The sequence below is a fragment of the Halictus rubicundus genome, chromosome 14 (genome assembly GCF_050948215.1).
Source record: "Halictus rubicundus isolate RS-2024b chromosome 14, iyHalRubi1_principal, whole genome shotgun sequence".
NCBI classification, from domain to species: domain Eukaryota; kingdom Metazoa; phylum Arthropoda; class Insecta; order Hymenoptera; family Halictidae; genus Halictus; species Halictus rubicundus.
Window position 1 is genome coordinate 3,984,416 of NC_135162.1, and position 20,902 is coordinate 4,005,317.

General features: G+C 35.9%; 1 protein-coding gene across 4 annotated transcripts in view; it reads left to right on the forward strand.

The window, feature by feature from the left end:
- Nucleotides 1-20,902, forward strand: part of Frl (formin-like protein) — a 139,958-nt gene that overhangs the window by 106,863 nt on the left and 12,193 nt on the right. For 2 of the 4 annotated variants that reach the window (XM_076800111.1, XM_076800108.1), the window contains exons 4-13: nucleotides 600-706; nucleotides 6,748-6,887; nucleotides 10,263-10,441; nucleotides 14,615-14,691; nucleotides 14,772-15,087; nucleotides 16,420-16,536; nucleotides 16,614-16,854; nucleotides 18,193-18,467; nucleotides 20,368-20,635; nucleotides 20,718-20,845. In XM_076800111.1, coding sequence (XP_076656226.1) covers nucleotides 600-706; nucleotides 6,748-6,887; nucleotides 10,263-10,441; nucleotides 14,615-14,691; nucleotides 14,772-15,087; nucleotides 16,420-16,536; nucleotides 16,614-16,854; nucleotides 18,193-18,467; nucleotides 20,368-20,635; nucleotides 20,718-20,845 — 1,848 coding nt within the window. The remainder of the gene's footprint in view (nucleotides 1-599; nucleotides 707-6,747; nucleotides 6,888-10,262; nucleotides 10,442-14,614; nucleotides 14,692-14,771; nucleotides 15,088-16,419; nucleotides 16,537-16,613; nucleotides 16,855-18,192; nucleotides 18,468-20,367; nucleotides 20,636-20,717; nucleotides 20,846-20,902) is intronic. The other 2 variants (XM_076800109.1, XM_076800110.1) reach the window with 2 other exon arrangements.

Sequence of the window (20,902 nt, forward strand, 5' to 3'; positions counted from 1 at the left end):
TCCCCCAGGTTTCCGCCGCGGCCGGGTCACGTGACGCGTTCCGTCTCTGTCGTGCAGACTCCGGTACTGGCAGAGGGAGGGTAACTTTTCCCCTCAATTCGTGTTCCCTCCCCTCATCTGGCGACACTGCCTTCGTCGCGTTCGCTGGTGTCTCGTTCATAGTCGCCAGATCGAAGCATGTTCCCACACGGTCCGGTCACGTGACGCGTTTCGTCTTTGCCGTGTCTATGTCAGAATGTCACGTGATCAAGCCGATACTGGGCAGAGAGAGGGTAACTTTTCCCCTCCCCTCATCTGGCGACTATGGTCTCGTGTCTTCTGTGCCTGCCCGTACGTACCTTCGTAGCAATACGTGACAGGCGAAGCGCGTCCTTTCTCCATGGTAACGGCACTTACTGGAAAGGGACAGTGGGCGCCACGGTGGGTGCCTCGATCGAGGCAAATGTGCCCACCACTGGTGTACGTATTAACGATTCACTATATTCATGTTGATACGATGATCGAATTCTTTTGTTCTTGAGCTGTGAAAGAAAAGATCGTTTATTTTTGGTTCGTTTTCGCTCAACAATACTGAACAACGGATACTAACGATTATATAGACGTATCGTTTCCTTGCGTTTTTCCAGAAAAGAAAGATAGTTGGAGAGTCAACGTCGACACAAGTACTTCGGGATTTGGAAATCTCTTTAAGAACGAATCATATAGAGTAAGTTCGAATGATATCTCTTTCGAGATGCAGCAGTACACACTTCTGAACGGTGATGGGCAGCGTCGAATGCTTTTGTAATTGAAATACGTGTAAAATATCTGATACTTGTATCGGATGTATAAATCAGTTGAATACCTTGGCATTTTGTATTTAATCAGTAGATTGCGGATCTTTATGCATCTATGGCTTCTGAAAATTTTCAAAAAAAATGCTAGAATATGAAATTCGACAGAATTTCGTACAATTTTTATTTCTTTCAAATCCACAAAGGCTACTACCGCTGAAAATGAGATTACATTCGATTCCTCTTCCTTAAAATTCGTCTAGAAAAATTGCAAATTGCACAAACATCCGCAGCCGATTAATCACGTTGTGGAACGTGAAATACTTCTGTAATTTGTATTTAAGAGCTCATCGAGTACCGAATACAATAGTATTTCATATTTTTGATCTGATAAAGGTGTAAATACTTGAATTTACAGCAGGGGTGACAAACTTCTTCTCCGCCGGGAGCCAGAGAACCCCCACTACCAATGCGATGGTTCTCCCACTATGGAAGAGAGCAGCTCTCCCACTTTCGACCTAACCCGTGTTCCAGAGTGATGGGCATGATACCCAACTCTTCCACCTCCGTTCAGCAGCCGAGTAGAGGGGGAAACTCTCCTTTGCCTAAGCCGGAGAGAAGAGTGGGGATGGGAGCCACGACTGGCCCGCGAGCCGCAAGTTCGTCACCCCTGATTTACAGTATCGTAGCCGAATAAAAAGTAAATTACTTCCTTTTCTGTCCTTTGCAGCCTGCACAGCCGCAGCCTGTGTAGACGGTGATTAGAAGATGTTGTTAAAAGATGAATATTTCAACCATCGAGCTTTGTTTCGGATAAAATATTGCTGTTAGAGCAGGTATTCGGTATTCAACGAGCTCTTAAATACAAATTGCAGAAGCACTTCACATTCCACAACATGATTACCCCCTTGTCCTACCCGCTAACTCCAGATTGCTCGGGCCACAATAAACAAGAAGGTCGGTCACTTAGCTGGTTAACCGTGTGCTCGAACTTGCGCAAAATGTACGCGTCTTGTGACACGTATACAGTGATTTCTCTATATATGTCGCCAAAACCTGGATGATGAATGTCGCGGAATTATCCCCACTACCTCGGCGTATACCCCGTGAGGGGCCACCATGGTTGGGAGGCCTCGGACGCCGAGGAGTGTAAACATAACACGGCACGGGTATGTCGGTGTCGTTGAAACAGCATAACTTTTTTAAAATTAGATCAAATGTCTTGAATGTTATTGAGAAGTTAGAAAGATTAGTTTATTAGACGAGGTGTAAACAATTTTTGAAAAAAATTTGCGTTGGTCGGAATCGCAAAAGAAATAGTAAAAGTAGGTTTTTTCAGCTTTTTTATCTGAGCCTGTATTGAAAATTTAAAGAATGTGTTTGATTCGCTCGAATAAACTATATCCATGCTGAAAATTTCACCGATATTGGTTACTTCGTTTACGAGTTATAAACGATTAAAAGTGGGAAAATTGCCGTTTTTCACGATTTTCGACTAAAAACTTCTCAAAAACACTAAAGTTACTTGGACTAATTTGAAAAAAGTTATGCTGTTTCAAATAGTGTGGAATCAGTTTTGCTCCTTATCGAGAATTCACTGTACTTCGGCGCAACGAAAGTAAGAAAATATCGAGAACAACTGAACCACGGGTGTGACTCGTGTTGTTTACGTTTGGTCCGAACGAGGTGCCATGGGTCAGACTGGTGCTTATTGTTTTTTGCCCAAATTTCTTACCACGACTCTAACTCGTTGTTATAGGACAAGGGGTTAATAGACCGCGAATCGTAATGCAAAATCAAAAATTTCTTCGTCAGTTACAAGACACAGAGACCATATAAAAATTTCGTTCTATCTTTAAAAATTTTTTTAATCGAAAATAACGTATTGACGTTCTTAAATTGTCTTTTACTCCGTTAAATTACATCTACACATTTTTATGGTTAATGAAAAAATCCGCAGTCTAATGATTAGATGCAAAACGCCAAGGAATTCGTCAACTGACTTATGTATTCAATGGAAGTATTCTGTAATAATTAAACAATCGAATACAATATGTAAATACATTTCACATTTGTAAAGAAATAAATTACAAGTTGATATTGTATTTGTCATTCGAATGCTTTTTGAAATGCTTTTTGCCCATCGCTGCTTCTGAACTTGTTCGCAAATTTTGGAACAGTGGCGGAAATATTTGGAGTTTTGAAATTGAATTGTTTAGTCTACTGTATAGTGAAAAAAAGAAAAGAAAAGTATTTGTGCATTCAGAATTTTCATAGTAACTTTATATAAAATTTATTTAACCAAAGCAATTTATCTGAAAATAACACAAAAGAAAGTACAGTAACCTAATGAATCTACATACATACCGATCGTCTATTACAAAAATTCATTTGAAAATATTAAAAGTCTCTTCACTGACGTTGTTATTTAGAATGAATAGTTATGCTCGAACTATAAAAACTATTATATTATCTTGTGGTGGTATCTATAGGAGTAAAACCAGAAAAGAATCAGTTCCTCGTCATAAAAATAAAGCGGAATAGAAATAAATAATGTATATTTATAGAAATTAATGGAATAAAGAAATGTATAGTAATATTTAGCAACAAATGAAGACTCATTTTTTTAATCTCATGGGAAACAACTCTAAAAATTATATAAGTTTTGGAAAGAATCTATAGCATGTATTGCATTTAAAAAAATTTAAAGAATTCCCAACAGAAGCAACTTAAAAATCGCCTTTATAAGAGAATAGCAAAACATACTCAGACCATAAAAGAGACTTGAGTTTCTTTTTTTTTGGATTATAACCGATTCAAAATTTAAATTTATCTTATATCTTAAAATATAACGATCATGTCGAAAACCTTTTTTTGTGTTCTGTACTACAGTGTCTACTCGATATATGTCCAAAACACGTGTCTGGCTAGGGACGTATATCGGCTGGAAGATACTATTCTTCGATACACCGTATACCCCGCGGTAGTGGGGATAGTTCTGGGACTCTTATCGTTTAGATATTTGGGACATATATCGAGAAAACACTGTACTTCCAAATAATAAATTATGAACTGCTCTATCTGAGCATTGTGTTTTTAGTCGTCGCAAACTGCTAAAAATGTAGTCTACACCAATGTGCTATTTTCTTACGTCAAGGTACGAAGAAAAATGTGAGTGTGCAAATACTATGTTTTAAAAGTAAATGGATACCTGTTGCATTTTCTTTGATACTAAATACAATGGTAATACACTTTCAATGAAAGTGGAAGTGTAAGTTTTATGCGTATTTAAAGACGGCATAGTTGATATTATTTTTAATGTTGTCATATAACGTCATTGGTGAATACAAACATAATTTACATTTATGCTTGAAGTTGACATTGAAATTTTCTTTATCATTATAGAGAGTGTACTATTTTATTTGTTTTATAATACCGACTATTTTGCTCGTAACATTGTATATACACATGTAACATCATATTTTACTGAATATTCCAAAGTGTTAACGGGGCATACCTAAGTTTATACAGGGTGGCCCACATAACTCTGAACAGCTCAATATCTCGAAAACTATGCCATCGATTTTAAAGTTCTTAGTCTTAAATTGCATGGAACTTGAAGGGCCTTTCTGACTACATAAACGTGAAGTGGCCTCCCTTCCCCTTTAACGGGGGAGGGGAGGTACCTTTGTAATTTTAAATGGAACCCCCTATAAAATGTTACATATTTAGATTCTACCGGAAAAAACAAGTCAATTTTGTCTGAAACATTTTTTTGTCAGATACTTCCATGATGATATATAACAGTTTGAAGTTTCGAGTTGTAGGTACTTGAAGCGCTCGGAAATAGCGTTATGGAATTATACGCGCTTCATAATTTAGAAACATTTCATAATTTAGAAAAGCGGCTTAGTAAAGCTGTCACTAATGAAAATAATAGTGCCAGTATTCTTGCTGCAATTACATTAAATCCTCATATTAGTCAACGTACACTTGCACAAACATCACATATTAGTCATTCATCAATTCAACGAATTTTGAAACGGCAAAAGTATCATCCATATCACATGGTTTTATCACAAGAGCTTTCGATAGCAGATTACGATCACCGCGTAAGATTTTGTGAGTGGCTGCAGGGTGTTGTGGAAAATGACTTTTTGTGCAAAATGCTTTTTTCCGATGACGCCACTTTTATGAATTCAGGGCATGTAAATAGACATAATCTGCATTATTGGGCCGTGGAAAACCCAAATTGGATGCGATGTGTTCCCTTTCAACATCGATGGTCTTTAAATGTTTGGTGTGGCCTAATAGGAGATTTTGTGATTGGACCTTATTTTTTTCAAGAAACTGTAACATCTGCAAGTTATTGTAATTTCTTAAAAAATCATTTGCCTGCGCTTTTGGAAGATGTGCCACTGCACGTTAGAAGAGAAATGTGCTTCCAACTAGACGGCGCTCCTCCACATTTTGCAATCATCACCAGGCAATTTTTGAATGAAAAATTTGGGAACAAATGGATAGGTCGTGGGGGACCTCGTCAATGGCCTCCTCGATCCCCCGATCTAACACCATTAGATTTTTTCTTATGGGGATATGTAAAGGACAAAGTTATGTTTGAACCACCGACCAAAAGAGGATATGAAACAAAGAATACGTGACGCTTGCGCTTCAGTGACTCCCGAAATGTTAAAAAATGTTAGAACAACTTTGATGTTTCGAGTAAATAAATGTTTACAAGCCCGTGGTGGACATTTTGAACATTTAATTTAAAGTACATTGATTTCTTCACGAATAAGCAAAGGACTCAAGCGCGTATAATTCCATAACGCTATTTCCGAGCGCTTCAAGTACCTACAACTCGAAACTTCAAACTGTTATATCTCATCATGGAAGTATCTGACAAAAAAATGTTTCAGACAAAATTGACTTGTTTTTTCCGGTAGAATCCAAATATGTAACATTTTATAGGGGGTTCCATTTAAAATTACAAAGGTACCTCCCCTCCCCCGTTAAAGGGGAAGGGAGGCCACTTCACGTTTATGTAGTCAGAAAGGCCCTTCAGTTCCATGCAATTTAAGGCTAAGAACTTTAAAATCGATGGCATAGTTTTCGAGATATTGAGCTGTTCAGAGTTATGTGGGCCACCCTGTAGATGACCAGAAAAAATAGTTTGCCGTGTGTTCTTGTTACGTATAATTTAATCGTCATCGTTGATACAGACAGACACATAAGGCAAACTAAAAAACTATCAGATAGTTGCTAATCAAATTGATGCAGATATTGGATATAAAGATTTATTAATAGATATAGAGGAAGTTCCCCTAATTCCAGATATTGAAGGATTTTCAAATTCTTAAGCACTGCCAATCTTGATTTCGTGTAGCTGTGAAATTTTCTCTTTAGACCAACAAAATGCATCTTATTAAATTCTCCGATCAAAATCTGTTAAGCTTTGGCATAATTGTTTGGTAGTGTAAAAAGAAAATATAAATGTTATACATTACATAAATATTATTTAAAATTAATTAAAAATTATTAATTTAAAGTTATTTAAAATTGATTTTATTAGCGGTTTTCCTCGATTTTTGTATCTAAAAGTAATACATTCTTTATTTTTGTTCTAATTTTTTATACAATATAGCTTTAATATTAAATTACACGCAAGCAAATTCTGAACAACATCTCTTCATTACCACTCGTTTTAAATGCAATCGATACAATTTCTAAACAGTCAAATAATTCCGGGGAAAAGAAAGTAGAAAGATTTTTTATCAGATTCATATTGAGCGTGTGAAATGACAACAAAGTAACGTGAGCATACAAAATTTAATAAACGTAATTTTCATTTACTCGATTCCGTATGAATACACGCATAAGTTACTGTATAAATGCAAACGCGTAAATATTCTGTTTTATTGTGAATAAAACTTTTTTTTTATAAAATTAACCTCACGACACGTATAAACTTCAGATGGGTCAGGGAGTTCCTCGACGAGGAAAACCAAGGCTTGGATGCCCTGATAGACTACCTCAGCTTCAGATTGCTTATGATGAGGCACGAGCAACGTCTTTTAGAATGTCACACAAGCTCCGAAGAAAAATTGCAAACCGGTAAGCATTGGTACGATGGCCTCTGACAAGAAATACACCAATCTCTATTATAGTGTAGTTATATAGTATATTATAATATGGTACAGTATAGTATAGTATATCATAGTATAGTATAGTATAACATAGTATAGTATAGTATAGTATAGTATAGTATAGTATAGTATAGTATAGTATAGTATAGTATAGTATAGTATCGTATAGTATAGCATAGTATAGCATAGCATAGTATAGCATAGTATAGCATAGTATATTGTAGTATAGTATAGCATAGCATAGCATAGCATAGTATAGCATAGTATATTATAGTATAGTATAGTATAGTATAGCATAATATAGTATAGTATAGTGTAGTATAGTGTAGTATAGTGTAGTATAGTGTAGTATAGTGTAGTCTACTATAGTATAGTGTAGTATAATATAGTTTATTATAGTATAGTATAGCATAGATATACCTATAACCAGTCTATTAATTAAGCCGCTCATTGGGCAAATCGGTTAACTCTACAAAGTAAAACGTAAGGAAAATCAATGAAATAGTATAGGTACATTTAAAAGTTCTTTTAGCTTGTCGTTCAATGGCATTCATTCTAATTATTAAGGAAATTTATTCTGAACGTAAGACGTTAGGTATCAATCGAATGCTAAGACAGTAAAAGGTAAAAAATCTCGAAAGACAGACAACCGATTTGCGAACAGTCCAAATTTCGTGCAAGCTTACGTATTTCGAAAACCTAAGAACTTGCCCTATTTTAGCTTCTTTGCTATTGGTTCTAATGTCTTGAAAATAAATTGGAATTCTACTAAATTCTGTTGGATTTTGCCTTTTAATGCTTTGAGTGCCACATGCAACGGCCATGCAGAGTCGCAAGATTAAGAAATTTGAAAACTGAAGTGTGTTTTCATTATCTTTTATCAATAAACATTGATTATATTATTTTGAAGAAAATTCCGTATATTCCCTTTATTCGAAGTCAACAAAAATTTCAGGTTCCACTTTATCAAAGGTAAAGGTCTTATAAAGGGAACTAAGTTTCGAAAAGCCCTCTAAAATGAACCGTTAAATAAATATGAGCGAATCCGTACGACGTTGTCTCTGAATCAGCTGGGCGAGGCAAGCAACGCGATAACGCATTGGTCGGCGCGGCGGCCCGACCCGGCCCGGCCCGGCCCGGCCAGGCGTCGCGCGTCGCGTTGTTCAGCGACCAACGCATTATCGGTTATTGCATCGCTTGCCTCGCCCGGCCGAGGCGCGGCGTATTGCTTGCCTCGCCCGGACAACGTTCTACGGATTCGCTCATATTTATTTAACGGTTCGTTTTAGAGGGCGTAGTTCTCTGTACAAGACCTTCACCCTTGATAAAATGGAACCCGAAAATTGTTTTGACTTCTAATCAAGGATACACGCAATTTCCTTCAAAATAATATGCGATTCAAAAGAAAGTAAGTTCGGCAAGTTCGAAAAGAAAAATACACATTTCTCGTTAATGTTTATCGATAAAAGATAATGAAAACACACTTCAGTTTCCAAATTTTAGAAAAAAGTTTTTGATTTTGTTCCATTTTTCTACATTTTTTGCGAAAACCGTTTGTTTTATGAAAAAAGTAATACTGCATAAAAGACGCAGCCTGTTCAGATCTACAGGTTTTGTTGAACATATTTCTCGATACAGTCGGTAATTTAGAAGATATTCGAGAAAAACGATTTTATGAGCATTTAATTTATTGTTTTAACATTTAAGAGCGCGTTTTTTCGTTATTCGATCGAGCTTAAATTTTGCACAGATTTTTGGTATCAATTGGAACAATCCTAGGTAGTGCCGCAAAAAAATTCTTTTCAAAAGTAAATAAGAGCCATCCTAATGTCTACATTTACTTTAATGCTTAAATATTGGTAAAAAAAGAATAGAATTCTATTTTATTTTAAAAGAAGGACATAACATTCATATGCAGTAGATTTTGTTTGAAGAAATTGAAATTTTGCAATTTACATAAAAACAATTCTTGCGAGAAAGATTTTCAGCAACCCAAAATTTTGCGAAAAATATTTTTACTATTTTAGTGTCACTCCCTATGATTTTGAGAAATTTTAGGTCACAACTTTCGAGCCGCCAAAAATCCTTCTCGTAAACATCGTTTTTATACGAAACGAGACTATCTTCAAAATTTCAGCTAAATTGGGCGTGGCCGGTTTTCGGAAGTTTCGCCTTAATATTATCCCAATGCAAAAGACTTTGAAACTTTCTTTTGTCAGCTGCACGTGTCGAACAAAATGGATTATTAACGCATTATGTGAAAACAAAAGAAGTTTTTTTATGTCGTATACTGTGAATAGATTGTGGATTTTATGCATTTATGACAGAAATAAATAGTTGCGATTATAACGTAATTTCAACGCACCAAAAACAGTATTAGTTTCAATTCACTAAAATCACTTGAGGAAGAAAGAAAGTTCTGCTTGGCTCTTGTGTCTTGCAATTGATTCAAACAATTTTTATTTTTCATAAATATTAGCAGTCTGGTTATCAACATTCGAGAACCATCTAGTGCTAAAGTTATTCGTATTCATACAAAAGAATTCCAATTTTAAACTTTTTCTTGTCCATCACTGTGTTGTTTTCACTCTGTGTGACTTTTATGGACACCTTAGACCATATAAATCTATAGACACGGCACAGATAATTTTCCTTGAAGAAAAGATAAAGGAATACGTGACGTCACAGGTTCCAAAGATGTATAGGTTATGCTCATCAAGCCTTAGACCATATAAACCTATAGAGACGGTACAAATAAGTTGCCTTGAAGAAGAGGTAAAGGAATACGTGACGTCACAGGTTCCAAAGAGGTATAAGCTATGCTCATAAAACACGGAAAGGTAACACGGAAAGAAAGGACAGGATAATTTCAAAAAATTTGGCATTTTATTATGAAATAATTAATATACAGGATGCGGACCAATCGGAACGCGGCTATAGCGGGCGGGTACATTTCGAACGAAAAAGTTACTTCAAATGACCTTAGGAATCACTTTCCAAAGAAATACAACATTTTTGGGACACCCTGCGTAAAGTATGTTTGAGATACAAATGTTTATTCTATATGTTTTATTAAGGTATTACAATGAAGGTCTGCCGTGTCAGCCATTTTGGAATTATCTTGAGAATTATCTTGTGACGTCACATGTTCCCGTTATCTTTTCTTCACTGGATCCTCGGCTTTCCTGTACACGTACTATACACATGCTGTGTCTATCGGTTTATATGGTCTAAGATGGCACTGTGTGGCACTCAACCTGCTAAAATAAATACTGCGATATTCGTATGGAAAAAAATCTGAATTAGTTAATATAAACCGGCATGCAATGCGATCGTTTTCCAGCTGGTTCTGGAGACACTTCACCCCTAAATAATGGATGCCTCAGGCCGCCACTCCACGAGCTCAAGGATAGTCCTGGTGTTAAAAGGAGATCTCGACATGTCGCTCGTTTGAATATGGGCGAAGCGAAAGATGACATTCACGTATGCATACTGTGCATGCGTGCCATTATGAATAACAAGGTGCGAAACTGTATACAGGTGAATTGGTACAAGGACTCCGGCTCCGATAAAACGAACAATTTTGCCAGCTGCCGATTCGTTTCGCGTTCAATATTAACGAAATGATTGTTCTCGCAAATAATGCAAAAATATTTTTTATTTTACGAGCTATTGTAGAAATGTATCCATATAAAAAATATGACACTTTTTCGTATACATCAAGTTTGTTAACAGAATGTACAACATCCATTAAAGTTTACACATTTTTTCCATTCGGTTACAATTTTTTGGAACAATTCTAAAAGGTATTCGAAAATTTTCGTAACTAACATTTTTATAATGAAGTTGTCTTGCTTGAAAAATAGAAATGATTTGTTGAACAGTATATCGTATAAGTTTCGTGTAAAGCCGTAAAATTTGCAGTCAATTAAAGTCTCTATTAACTATAAAAATAGAAAATGATAAACAGACGTAGGGTACGGGACCCAATTACTGTGCCTATATTAATTATATTTATTTTTAAAGCATAATCAATATTAAAAAAGAGATGTTAAATTTTTATCATTAAAATCAGTTAATATATATATATATATATATATATATATATATATATATATATATATTATACGTCTCTTTTTTAATATCCATTACGCTTTAAAAATAATTAATATAGGCACAGTAATTGGTTTACCCCCACAGTAATTGGGTCCTGTACCCAACTTCTCTCGTCTACTCGAATATTCAAATAAGATTTTCTCGATTAATAGAAGCAAATAAGTTGAATAAAAGTGTACTACAATAACGCTGTATTTTAGTACAACGTTGACAAAATCGAAGAAATAATAAAATTATCTATAATTTAAAACAATTATCTAAAGGGCCTAGCCGATTAAGATGGTCAAAACTGCCCTTAGAGGTTTTTCAATTATTAATGAACCATTCGAAAGCTGACCCAGAAAAACCCCTCTGAGCAAAATTTCAGCCCCCTATCTTGCCCGCGAGGGTAGTTACAGGGTAAATTAGATTTCGCGCTTTTCCGCGCATTTCCCACACTCTGATGCTTCCTAAAATTCTGAAAAAAATGTGGCATATTTTGGATCCTAAGACAGATTTTTGAGAATTTTTTCAGATTTTTTTCTTGCAAACTGTGGTCGCAAAAAATGAAAAACCTCAAAAAAATCGGAAAAATGTACATTTCTCAAAAATATGAAAACATGCTATTTTGCTGTTTAGTGCCCCGATAAAGTACCATAACAGGCAGTGTCCTCAATTTTTTTTAGATTTTTTCTTGTGGGCACTTTTTGTCGAGACAAGAAAAACCGAATTTTTTCGCCGTTTCTGCTATTAGGAGGAAAGTTACACTTGTTGGTTTTATCGCAGGCATATATTAAGTCATTTTAAACATTATTACATCGAAACAAGTAAGCGTTTGACCTAAGAAATGTTTTAAGAGAAAAAATGGATTGTATTTTGTGCGATATATACCAGAATGTTCGGAACGTTTACAACATCGCCGGTTGGCACAGCGGTTATCGCGTCGGACTACGGAGCGGATACGCTGGTGTTCGAATCCCGTCGGTGGGAAAGTTTTTTTTCCATACGTCATCTTTATTTTTTCAATTTCTTATATGGTTTAGTCATGTGATTTTAATTATATTTTTTAATGTTTTAAAAATATTAAGGTAACATTTTTAACTAACATTTATTTATATCACTCCGATTTTACTTCGAATTTAATGATATTATTTTCTTGATTGATTGATAAGATATTTTCTTGATAAGATTTTCTTTTCCACGATTTCTGCCAGATATGAAATTGCTTGTGAAAATTGGTAAGATTCCGTGAAAAGAATTTTTAAATCTACTTCTGTCATTTCCGGAAAATCAAGAGTATCTACCGAGGATACTGTTTGAAATGGAGTCTTTTTGCAGTTCCAATTGTTTCCAATTTTTGGAAAGGTTTTGTTGTCTACTTGTTTGTGTAGAAGCTGGTACTTTTGACCTAGTATACTATGAATTGCCTCTGAATCCCACCGAAAATAATGAACTTCCTGATCCGTATCATAAATGTCCACAGAACAAGTCTTTCATTCAAGTAACTATAAACGGGAATTACTTCCTCATGTACCTTACAATAAAGAGGAATGGCTTAGGCTTATTTGTACCTGATACCTCACTTTCAAAATAGTGGTAGTATGTAGCCCTTTTCTCTCAATTTGACAAAAACCAATACTTTGCTGCGTGTTATTTATTCAGAGTTCTTCTTATTTCCTCCCTAATTTCTGAAGACGCAAGGCTTAGAAACTAGATTAATGAATTTTAATATTAAGAATGTTAAACAGGACCGCAATGATGAACATATACAATTAAAGAATCGAGGAAATAATAGATACTGCGAAACTATTTTTGTATGTATTTTAGTTAAAAATGTTACCTCAATATTTTTAAAACATTAAAAAATATAATTAAAATCACATGACTAAACCATATAAGAAATTGAAAAAATAAAGATGACGTATGGAAAAAAAACTTTCCCACCGACGGGATTCGAACACCAGCGTATCCGCTCCGTAGTCCGACGCGATAACCGCTGTGCCAACCGGCGATGTTGTAAACGTTCCGAACATTCTGGTATATATCGCACAAAATACAATCCATTTTTTCTCTTAAAACATTTCTTAGGTCAAACGCTTACTTGTTTCGATGTAATAATGTTTAAAATGACTTAATATATGCCTGCGATAAAACCAACAAGTGTAACTTTCCTCCTAATAGCAGAAACGGCGAAAAAATTCGGTTTTTCTTGTCTCGACAAAAAGTGCCCACAAGAAAAAATCTAAAAAAAATTGAGGACACTGCCTGTTATGGTACTTTATCGGGGCACTAAACAGCAAAATAGCATGTTTTCATATTTTTGAGAAATGTACATTTTTCCGATTTTTTTGAGGTTTTTCATTTTTTGCGACCACAGTTTGCAAGAAAAAAATCTGAAAATATTCTCAAAAATCTGTCTTAGGATCCAAAATATGCCACATTTTTTTCAGAATTTTAGGAAGCATCAGAGTGTGGGAAATGCGCGGAAAAGCGCGAAATCTAATTTACCCTGTAACTACCCTCGCGGGCAAGATAGGGGGCTGAAATTTTGCTCAGAGGGGTTTTTCTGGGTCAGCTTTCGAATGGTTCATTAATCATTGAAAAACCTCTAAGGGCAGTTTTGACCATCTTAATCGGCTAGGCCCTTTAAACATTTGTGAGGCGATAGAGTTAAATGTTCCAAATAGTAAAAATGAATACTTAAAACCAAAAAACTGACCCAGTTCGTGTTCAAACTAGATAACAGTCAAAAGTTGGCAAATTTGCTTTTAACTGCCGGTTTAGACTGCGGATTTTATGCGTCTGTGATAAAAATGAATTGGTGAGATTTCATACAAGATTTCATGTGTTAGTTTCAACTCACTAAACCTATAAAGAAAAGAAAAAAATTTCTATATGCATTTCTTGCATTTGATTAAGAACATTTTTATTTTGCATAAAGATCCGTCGTCTAAGGATTACCCAGTAAGCAATTTGCCATGAATTTGCCACCAAAACTTGTCGACAAATTTCGACCCATCTGTTTCTGCATTAGACTCGGTATTTGTGTGCAATGTTTTCTTTTCAGGCGCAATTCCATGCCAAATCCATGCCAAATCTTGCCCTCGTGAAGAGGGCAGGTCGGTCGCACTAAGAGCGGACCTAACCTTCCTGCAAGAGTAAACATCGGTCAAAATCGGAGTAAACCTTGCTGTAGGAGGGAAACCAAAATTAAATTATTGAAAATGCATGAAATAAAATTATATATAATAATTTACAGGTTTAAATAACATTTCGTTTTTCCTCCTACAGTAAGGTTTACTCCGATTTTGCCAGATATTTACTATTAGAGCAAAGTCTTAGTGCGACCGACCTTCCCTCTTCACGAGGACACGGTTTGGCATGGATTTGGCATGGAATTGTGTCTGCAAACTTTGCACTCAGGTTTTGGTAGCAAATTCATAGCAAATAGGGACCAAATTCTGCTCCAAGGATGGTCTTGGCACCGAAATGACCGAAAACTGATGATAATTTGCTCGAAGCAGATTTGGCTAATTGGGATAGTTTTACATACTGAACGCTCATAGTTTCGTTGTTACAAGTGTGGAATTTTGTTTACAGTACGGTTTCAACATGGTTATTCAGCATCGAGAAGCAATTAATTGCATCGCGCTCAGTTTAATGCACAAGAGTTTAAGGTAAATATATTGTTTCTTCTTCCAACGTCGAATGATCGTTGGTCAATTGCAAGGTGGAGATAAGAATAATGTTATTGCAGAACGAAAGCCTTAGTGCTAGAACTTCTTGCTGCTATCTGTCTCGTGAAGGGTGGCCACGAAATTATACTGTCGGCGTTCGACAATTTCAAGGAAGTGTGCTCGGAAAGGCGAAGATTTACAACGCTGATGGCGTACTTCACGCAATACGACAGTTTTCACATAGAATTCATGGTTGCCTGTATGCAATTCGTGAACATCGTTGTCCACTCGGTAGAAGATATGAATTTCAGGGTACACTTGCAATATGAATTTACTAAGCTCGGACTGGACGAGTATCTGGAGAAACTTAGGCATACAGAGAGTGAGGATTTGCAGGTTGGTAAACATAATTCCATAAAACATTCTAGTACCGTTTAAAAATATATTTTTATAGATTGAAATCAATTTAGGTGAATAATATACACATATAATAATTTTTTTAAATATTATAATAAATTGCATCACACAAAGCATCTATATGTATGCTAATTAGTTTGTATACCGATTACATAAACTATCGATTGTTTGGAAAACTGGTTTACCCCTATCGATTATCTGATTAGGTTTAATTAAACAGTATAAATAGAAACATCGTGATCATTAACAATAAAACGCCTAAAAATATGTATTACTTCTTTACAATGTCAATTATATCAAATATCAATTCTTATCCTTCAAGATCTTCTGGCTAATTAGACGGGTATGCTAATTACGAATTATATCAACCCATTCGCTCGGCACTTGTGAATCTGACCCAAATGAATATTTAAATTATTTTCTCCCACAAAATTTTTTAAACATCCACGCTATTTTTATACATTTTACTGTGATTATATATATGCACATTTCGCAGAGAACATGGAGGTTAAGAAATCATGTACATTGATTTTTCTATTGTCAAAGTAATTGGCATTCGTCTCTAGTTTTGTTTTTCTTTACCTGTAACAGTAAAATCAACCAAACATTTTTATAATAAAATAAAAAACACACTGGTTGATTAAGAGTTCGGAAATTTTATTCAAATAATTTATTATTATATTTGATTGCTTTAAAATGCTTTTGCAATGTTTATATTTCTAAGTCTCTTTAAAGGCAATTTCGTTGTTATTACAAAAATTATTAAACTATTAAACCGATATTCGTAACAGTTTATTCAAAAGTTCTAGAAATATCGGAAATATAAAAATGCATGTTGATGGCTCCTCGTTAACATTGTAGAACACGTAATACCAAATGTAGAAAAGAAAACCCGATTTAAAAATGATTGATTTGCTATCAACTGATATGTAGAATTATATTAATGAAAATGAATCTTAAAAAGATTCTTGATTATGAGTTGGCACAAATTAAAAATACGTTCGTTTTAATCAACTCATTAAAACAAAATTAAATAATTATGAATAATAAAATAATAATTAATAACAATACTTAATAATAATTAATAACGATAATTAATAATAATAATAATTAATAGTAAATAATTATAGATAATACCTATTAATAATAATTATTATTTATTTTTGTTATTATTAATAATTTTAATAATAATGATAATTATTATTATTATGAAATAATTTTTTTATCTTTTTTGTTATTATACAATTATTATTACCCACAGAGCTGAAAAAAACATGCACCTGGTATCTTATACTGTTGTTATTTACACAGGTTCAAATCTCTGCGTATTTAGATAATGTATTCGATGTAGCTGCCTTAATGGAAGACAGCGAAACAAAGACTGCCGCTTTAGAGAAGGTTGCTGAGCTGGAAGATGAACTTGGTCACGTAAGTAAAGCACAGCCTTATCAACTCTTCCGTTGCATGAACAGTCGTTTATTAAATTTGTTACGCAATCAAAACAGGCACACGACAGAATGGCAGAATTGGAGAGGGAATCTCTCGCGAAATTAGCGGAATTAGAGACTGAACTAGGTGCACTAAAAGTAGAATACGCTGATGCTGTGGAAGCTCGCCGATCAGTCGAGGAGGAACTCGCAGCCCTGAAAAGACAGAAACAAGATTCGGCTCGAAGACAAAGCGTCCTGGAAAACAAGATTATCGAGTTGGAGACCCTTACGGGCACACTTACCAAGAGCTCTACTGGTAAATATTTATTTCTTCAATAATTAAATTACAGTAAATAGTCTATCTGTTCCTTTCATATTTTGGTTACATACGCGTCATGTAATACAATAATTTAACAACTTATTCTCGAAATCAACTACTAAACTGATCTTCATCTACTTTAGGAGAACATGCCGTTTTATTTCGTACACAAACTCAAACGTACACAAACATTTGTAGTAAAACTGAATAGGCGAAATTTAAAAGTGAACAATTGCAACAATTTAGAAATGTCAGTGTATTATTTTCAATTTATTAAAATTATTAACGAAAGAACAAACTTGTGGCAGCACACGCGTTGGTATTGGTGGCTACTTATCTTCAGTTTAGACTTGGACCATAGTCGCCAGAGAGGGGTGGGAGCACAGATTGAGGGGAAAAAGTTACCTTCTCTCTGCCAGTACCGGGTTAGTCGCGTGACATTATGACACAGGAACGACTTCCGGTAGAACCGGAAGTTAGAGTGGGGACACAAGTCTTAATCTGGCGACTCTGGTTTAGACACGAGGATCGAGTGAACTTAATGGTCCCGTGTACAACTGCATATGCACGACTGCAAGAAATGTCTGCTATAATTGTTTCACGCAAGCGTTGCCGGCCACCTTGAGACGGCTGAATTAAAAAATCTAAGGCAAACCAATACTGTCACTTTTAATTGAGTTGTAACGAACATTTCTTCCATTCTCGCACACGCAGTTGTGCACGGGACCTTTAAACCCGCTCTATCCTTGTTTGTAAGGTGACCGGCCACCAATGTGTTCCTGGGCAACCTAGGCCTCTAGAGGTTTGCTGTCCTTTTCGGCGTGAATCAAAGAATAGCTTCTCCTATCCGATATATGACCCTCGCCAGAACCGTGTTGTGGACATTTATCGAGTAACCACTGTACTAACTACAGGCTATATTAACACTAGATTTACGGAGCACTAAAAATGACTATTTTACATCACTTTATAAAAATAACATGAATGTATCTATCAAAATTTGTAGCCATTTTTTAAATGATACATACCCAAAGAAATCAATTTGTTAAATAATTCCTCATGGATGCATCTTTACAATCTCAGTATTCGTAAATTAAAAATATTAGGATCCGTCATTTTGACGGGTCCCGTAAATCTAGTGTCAGGTATAGTATGTTCGAAGGAAAAAGTTGTTCAAAATATCGATTTTCACACATATCTAAAAATCATAGTAATCGTATGGTAGGCAGCTGTTCCGTAGTTTCAGCCAGTGTTAAATGAAAAGTAATATTTCATCTAGACTAATCTGTATGAATGAAATCAGAAAATATTGTTCTATGTTTGAATAAATGTCAGCAGGGAATCTTCGAAATGGACCTGCGACGAGTCCTCTGAATAATTCAGACCACGTTACGACGCCTACCTTTAATTCGACTCCATCGCCAACGTTGGAACAAAGCCCACCGTCGGCTCCTGCGCCACCCCCGCCGCCGCCACCCCCGTGTCCGCCGCCGCCTCCTATGGCGTCTCTTTCTCCGGGAGATCAAAAATTACCTCCACCTGCGCCTATACCACCACCACCTGCCGGCATGATGCAAGCACCGGATGGAGCAATGACTATTAAACGAAAGGTGCGTGCATCGCTTAAAATCATACTCGATATGCTAGTTTATTTCATATTCATTCAGAGTAATCTGTGTGTAAGTATGTATCGGTTGTTTCAAAATCATACGTACGAGTTCAACCGAGAAAGGATTAAAAAGGAACACAGTAACCTTGGTCAATCTAATGAAGACGTCTGAAACATATAACACTGGATGGATCTCCGATTCCAATAATTGTACTCTACGTGCCTCACAAAAAGTCTCCTGGCAGGAATTCCACACAAACTTTCGGTTCTAGCCGAATTATTTGCTAAAGTGTGTGACGTCAAAGCCTAACCATTGACCCCTCTTACCTCTGTGTCGTCTCGAGTGACTACTTGTGAGGCAGGGACAGTACAGAGACGTGCATACGAACACCTAAATAAATTGTATATTACGTTACACATTAAATTTGTAATTGCATTGTATAGTTTGATATAGATGATATAGATGGTACACTTTACATCAGTTCCGTTCAGCTATCGCTCGTGCGGGCAGAGTTTGATTCCCCGGGTATAAGCGACCTGACGGGCAACGAACCACTCCTCCTTTCGATGGTTCAGCCTATGACAATTGCCCTCAGCTATGATCCCGCGGGCATCGGCGGGCGCCCTTGCCCGCCGCAAGGATTGCCGAACGGGACTGCTTTACATATGAAGAGCTCAAGGCAACAAACGGTCAGCTTGATTTCGACGTGACTGTAAAAGAACAAATTCTTTCGATAGTTCGGTGTAACAAATGGTCATATCATGAGACGTTTGTGACTGTTTGTTGCCCCGAAGATTAAAAACTCTAACTGCGCAGACATGTCTAAATCGAGCTGACCGTTTGTTGCCCCGAATGTTTACAGTCGCTCTAACTGTTTGTTGCTCCGAACGATTCCGAAAATCTAAATGGGCAATCACGTCAAAATCGAGCTGACCTTTTGTTGCCCTGAGCTCTTCATATACAGTGGCGGTCGTTTACTTACGTACTTACAAGCCGAGGTGTGCGAGAACCCGAAAATATCGGGTACCCAATGGTCGGGACAGATGATCGGTCCCGATCCCGAATAAAATTCCCGAGGGAACCTATGAAGGCTATTCAGTAATTATGCTGTACCAAAAGGATGCTTAAAACTTTTCTTTTACACAATAATCCCAAACGAAATTATTAGATTACGTTATTTGGAGGTGAGTCGTTAGTTCACGATTGAAATAGCCGTTCCTGTTGAAGCGTCTACTATACAATCCTTAGACATGAGCTATAGACTTTCAAAAATTATGGAATAATCGCCGGTAATATGCTAAATACCAAATGGCTTTGTAGTTTCCTGAGAAGATTGCCAAAACGTCTAAACTATATTTTCATAAAGTTTGTGTTCACCTCTTATAAAGTCTCAGCCATATTTCTGTTCAAGAACATTTATGTTCACTTTATTCTGAGCTAATGCTTTCGAAATGAACAATTACTTAGGTACGTTGAGGTAGTAGCTCTGTAGACCTAAATATCAGCGTTGTAAACAGCTTTTGTCAGTATCTGTTGAACTTTCGAGACATTTAGAAGTGTATTGTAAGTGACCACGATGAGTGAAGGAAAGAACGTGACACCAGATCAACGACGTCAAGTAGAAATGCATCGTAAAGCTGGAAAAACATTCCGAGAGATATCTAAAGAGCAATCTGCGTAACTAATGTAGCTATGAAATACTATTGGTTAAAGAATTATTGATGCACTGGATATAAATAATCTGTACTGAGCATTTGTTCCAAAATTAAAAGAATCTTATGTTATGGGTACTAGTTTGACATCTCGTTTATTGTCCTTAAGATAAGAACTTTAGATTTTAAGTATTTTTTAATGTATTTACCCCTGTAGTCACTGTTTCATTTGTATTTTTTCGTTGCAGGTTCAAACAAAGTATAAGCTGCCTACACTCAATTGGATCGCCTTAAAGCCTAACCAAGTCCGAGGCACCATTTTTAACGAATTGGATGACGATCGATTGCATAATTACATAGACTTCTCCGATTTCGAAGAGAGATTCAAAATTGGTATGGGAGGTCACATAGCTAACGGTACGAACGAAATTGACGGACTTCATAGTTTCCCTAGTAAACGCTTCAAGAAACCGGAAAATGTATCCCTCTTAGAACACACTAGATTACGAAATATTGGTATGTACATCTAAAATTATAATGCGTTCCATTTCCAATTAGAAACCTTAATCTACATCCTTTTTCTTTTGTATTATTCTAGCTATATCGCGAAGAAAAATGGAAATGCCGGTAGAAAAAGTCATCTCAGCTGTGAACGCTTTAGACTTGAAAGTGCTTTCACTGGAAAATGTGGAGTTACTCCAACGTATGGTGCCTACGGATCAAGAAGTATGTTGTATTCCATTTTAAAATAAAATAGAGACATGTTAATTGCCTTAACTTATC